Genomic DNA, 5,000 nt, shown 5'->3' with positions numbered 1-5,000 from the left:
GTCAGTGTGCCCATGCTAACCCCCGTCCACCGTCTCCTACAATGCAATGCACATGTGTGCTCCTTGTGTTTACCTGTGGGAGGCGCTGATGGAACAATCCGCCCACATTTGGACATATAGTGTATGTAGTGTATATCATAGTTTATAGCAGTAACGTGTGTGTGTGTGTGTGTGTGTGTGTGTGTGTGTAGAATATACAGCAGGTTCTGACCAGGCTGAACCCTGCGGAGCTGCTGTGGTTCAAGCGCAGTCTGTGCAGTCAGTATAAGCACACCTTTGAGTTCGCCCAGCTGGAGGACAGCGACGTGCTGGACGTTGTTGACCGGCTGTTGGAGCGCTGCGGGAAAGGAGAGGCTCTGCACTTCGCCATCCGAACCCTGCAGAACATCAACAAGCGGCCACTCGCCGACGAGCTGAAGACGAACTGCAAGAGAGGTAGAGTGTACAGACAGTTTCAGCCCCTCCTAATGAGAGGCTTCTAGTCATGGTGATCAGATTGGTCCGGTGCTGGGTCCGGTGCTGGGTCCGGTGCTGGGTCCGGTGCTGGGTCCGGTGCGTTTCACTGCAGGAAGATCAATAAGTAGATCAGATGACTCTTCACTGCTCCTCAATCCAGAAGCAGCAGCAGCAGCTCAGGTTTTGGAGCTCGCCTGTTGTGCCCTGTCCCACTTTGGCCCCTGATGGCAAAGCCATGGCTCGGGATTCAGAGTCGCGACCCCCGTGCCACAGGGGGCGCTGTCTCCTTCTAAATAGGACTTCCTAAGGGCTTCTTCCGGTATGAGCCGTTTTCACGTTGATGATCAGGCGAGTGATTGTCCTTCCTCTGTCTCTCCTCAGCTGTGGTCCAGTACGAGTTGCGGAGCAGCCACACAAGGCGCTACTACAACCTGTACGAGGGGACCTGTCGGCCGGGTCAGCAGCGCTTCGTGAGCGACGTCTACGCAGAGCCGCCCGTATACGTCGGTGGAGACCGGGACATCAACACGGAGCACGAGTTCCACAGACCCAACTTCCCCACCAACCAGGGAACCCTCATTCGGGCAAGTGACATCTTCCGTCCACTGGAGGGAGAGGACTGGGTCCGGACCGTCCTGATGACGGGGGTTCCGGGGATTGGCCTGACCGTGGGAGTGCAGAAGTTCATCATGGACTGGTCACGTGAGCTCACCAATCAGGACTTCCAGTTCGTCTTTTCTTTGCCCGGCAAAGAGCTGCACCTGGTCAAGGACACTGACCACAGCTTCCTGGAGATGCTCGCCAACTTCTACCCCGAGACGAAGAACATCGACTTCCTGGACCAGGAGGACTGTCCCATCCTTTTCATCATCGATGCTCTGGAGCTTTGCAGGCAGCCCCTCAACTTTAAGGACAATCCGGAGGTCAGCGACCCCACGACAGCAGCTCCTGCCGACGTCCTCTTCACCAGCCTGATCAAAGGTACGCTGCTGCCCCGCGCTAGGGTATGGATCACGTGTCATCGGGTGGCGGCGCACAAGATCCCTCCAGAGTACGTCAGCAGGTTCGCAGACCTGAAAGGGTTAAGCGACGCCAAGAAGGACGAGTACTTCAGCAAGAGGACTAAGGATCCCGAGTTGGGTCTACGGGTGCTGGCGCACATTAAGCGATCTCCGGCGCTCTACAACATCTGCCAGTTGCCCCTGCTCTGCTGGATCGCGACCTTCATCTTCGAACGCCGCTTCCACAGGCCGGAACCCGCCGAGCACCCGCCGGCCGTCACCACCTTTTACACCCAGTACGTCATCGTGCAGACCAACCGCAAGATCGAGCGCTACGTCGGCACGGGGTTGGAGGCGTCCCGCTGGAAGGACAGTGACAAGGAGTATCTGGTGAAGATGGGCAAGCTCGCCCTGAAGATGGTCCTGGAGGAGAGGGACGTTTTCTACGAGGACGAGATCGCTGCCCTGGGGTTGGACATGGAGGACGTGACCAATCGGGGAGGGATTTCTACGGAGGTGATGCGGGAGGGTGGGTACGCGCGAAGTGGGCGGGGCTTCAGCTTTGTTCACTACAGCATGCAGGAGTTCATGGCGGCCTTGTACACGTACGTGACGTTCCGGGTCAAGGGCAAGAACGTCTTCGAGCAGCAGATCAAGAACAAGATGGCCAAGCTGCTGAAGGACAGACCCGTCTGCGACCTCTATAAGCTGGCCGTCGACCGAGCCCTGGCCAGCCGCAACGGGCACCTGGACATGTTCCTGCGCTTCCTCTTCGGCTTCGTCACGCCCGGCACCGAGGCGCACCTGCGCGGGTACCTGCTGCCCCAGTACCACCCGGCGCCCAAGGGCATGGACGAGGTTCTGAAGTACGTGAACAAGAAGATGAAGGAGAACGCCTCGCAGGACAGGTGCAGGAACCTGGAGTGGTGCCTCAACGAGCTGGAGGAGGGCAAGAACCACAGATGATGACCCTACGAGAAACCCGGGTGGATGGCGGGTGGGCGGAGCTTTCACTACATGTTCCAGTTCGGATTTTATGGATCCTGCTCACACACATCGGATCCCAGGTGCGTCTCGGCCAATCGACTGAATCTTGGCTCTTGGATTTCTCACCGAACTGTTCCTTTGATGTCCTGTCCTGGATGGGGGTGCGTGATTGATTGAACACGGCAGCGCCAGTCTGCTCGGACAAGCCTCGCCCTCTCTCTCTCTCTCTCTCTCTCTTTCCCTTTAAATGTTTTTGGGTTTGAGTTTGTGGGTTGAGCTCGTGAAGATCGTGGGTCGGGTTCACCGAGGGTTTATTCCAAAGAAATAAAGGGTCATATTTGACCCACAGGGTTTTGAGCGCGGGGGTCTTTAAAGGGAGAGTAGTCACTACCGCTGGTAGAATTGTGGGAAAATGAGCCGTTATTAGTCATGTTTGACCAGATCTGGACCAAGTCTGGACCCGTGTTTAATGAGGCTGAGGTCAACTGATTGGTGGGGTATATGCAGAGGTGGAGGGTTCAGGGCCGGAAAATCCACCCCAGGGTTTTGCTTTGAGCAAACTCTCCACCATATACCTCCACCTCTGCATAAACAGTAGCCTCAGGGCTCTAATCCAGTTTCCTGTTCCACCTTAAATGGTGCAGCAGTTAAGGTGGAACGTAAAGTCTAGCACTGCATTAATCTGACACGTTTGTGAATCCGGTACCAGATCTGTTTACCGTGTGGACTGGTGGGTGGGGTTATCTTAGGGATAAGGGTGATGTCATTTCCTGTGGTTGTGGACAGGGGTCTAGGGTGTGTGGTTTTGCAGATTGATCCATATTTTACCATAGAGTATAAAACCAGCCATACACTAATTAACACACACACACGTGTTTATACATATACACTGACATTGAGAGTGTGTGTGTGAGAGTGAGAGGGAGTGTCTAAAGAAATGCTGCTACAGAAAAAAAACACTGACCGTAAAGAGGGAAATCCACCCAAAAGTTCAGAATTCAGTTTTAGTGTGAATGATGATGATGATGATGATGATGAAGGTAAAATAGTGAATAGAGAATCTGAACTAATGCAGTTCTCTTTAGGGACTACTTTCTGTAGCTGCACTACACCCTGCAGCATGTATCCCTCCACCATTTTAATGATCTGGTTCTAAAAGCAGGTTCTAGAGCCGAACTCTTCTCAGAACTCTGGTAGAACCGTGTCTCAGGCATCAGGCAGCGTCTTCATCACCATTAGGTGAAGAACTTTCTGTGAGGAGCTTTTATTAGAGCTTCAGACGTCTGCTTCCCTTCACCTCCACTGTAGAACCACAGCTCTGACTGGGGGAGCTTATCTAGAACCTCCACTGTAGAACAGCTCTGACTGGGGGAGCTTATCTAGAACCTCCAGACCTCCCTCTGACTGGGTCTGTTAGATCTGAACTGGGTAAATATGAAGAGAATTCTGATTATTAATAGATCGTCAATAAAGGCCTCTGTCTGTAACGCAGTCCGTCTCCTGCTGCCTCTCTCCCGCACTGCTGCACAGCTGCTGTTCATCCACACACAGCTGAGTGTGCACAGACGTACCAGCGCTGGACCAGGTGACACAGTCTACACACAGACAGTCTACACAGAGAGTCTTCGCACAGTCAGTCTACACAGAGAGAGTCTATGCACAGTCTACACACAGACAGTCTACACAGAGAGTCTTCGCACAGTCAGTCTACACAGAGAGAGTCTATGCACAGTCTACACACAGATAGTCTACACAGAGTGAGTCTACGCAGTCAGTCTACACAGAGAGAGTCTACACACAGTCTACAGAGAGTGTCTACACACAGACAGTCTACACAGTCTACAGAGAGAGTCTACGCACAGTCTACACACAGACAGTCTACACAGAGAGTGTCTACACACACAGTCTACAGAGAGAGTCTACACACAAGCTCAAAGCAGTCTTTATTACACTGATCACACTGCCAACTACATATCCCACAATCCTGTGCACTGTGCTGATTCATATACTGTGTGTGTGTGTGTGTGTGTGTGTGTGTGTGTTCAGTAATCAGCTCTGAGTGAGGTGAGTTTCCCCCACATATTGAAGCAGGGTGTAAAAATGTCCGTCCGTCCGTTCGCTCCATACCTGAACCTGAAGTTGCAGCAGTAGTTTAGCTCCGCCCATTCCACATAAGCACTGGGTTAGCCCCGCCCACACAGCTCGGGGGGGGGGGGGGGGGTAACAGAAGTGAATGCAGGGGTGAGAGGGTGAGCTGGGTGAGGAACAGGTTTCTATGGTGACACTGAAACTGATCTGATCTGAGATCAGAACCGCCCACAGTCCGAAAGGTCAGAGGCCGCGCGGCGCTGCCCTCATGCGACGGGGTGGAGTGTGGCGGCGGCGGAGTTGACGGTAAACGCAGCGATGCTGATTTGGCGCTTGACCTCGTCCCAGGCTGTGTGCGGGTCAGCGGCGTTCTCGATATCGAACAGAGCGTCGTACACGCCCGGAAACGACTCGCCCGCATACTTATTATTACTGCTGGGGGCGAAGATCACATGCCTGCAGAGAGAG

At 53.7% G+C, this 5,000-nt stretch overlaps 2 protein-coding genes across 2 annotated transcripts in view; one reads left to right on the top strand and one right to left on the bottom strand.

The window, feature by feature from the left end:
- The window catches only part of nlrc3l (NLR family, CARD domain containing 3-like), a 7,204-nt gene extending 3,269 nt beyond the window's left edge, over positions 1-3,935 (top strand). The window contains exons 5-6 of the mRNA XM_072672118.1: positions 192-435; positions 838-3,935. Of these exons, the coding sequence (XP_072528219.1) occupies positions 192-435; positions 838-2,423 (1,830 nt within the window). The 3' untranslated portion in view covers positions 2,424-3,935. The remainder of the gene's footprint in view (positions 1-191; positions 436-837) is intronic.
- A 435-nt stretch (positions 3,936-4,370) lies between these two features.
- Positions 4,371-5,000, bottom strand: part of naalad2 (N-acetylated alpha-linked acidic dipeptidase 2) — a 12,924-nt gene continuing 12,294 nt past the window's right edge. The window contains exon 19 of the mRNA XM_072672115.1: positions 4,371-4,988. Coding sequence (XP_072528216.1) covers positions 4,799-4,988 — 190 coding nt within the window. The 3' untranslated portion in view covers positions 4,371-4,798. The remainder of the gene's footprint in view (positions 4,989-5,000) is intronic.

The sequence above is a fragment of the Salminus brasiliensis genome, unplaced genomic scaffold (assembly GCF_030463535.1).
Source record: "Salminus brasiliensis unplaced genomic scaffold, fSalBra1.hap2 scaffold_73, whole genome shotgun sequence".
Classification (NCBI taxonomy): domain Eukaryota; kingdom Metazoa; phylum Chordata; class Actinopteri; order Characiformes; family Bryconidae; genus Salminus; species Salminus brasiliensis.
This window is presented reverse-complemented; position numbering and strand designations above follow the sequence as displayed.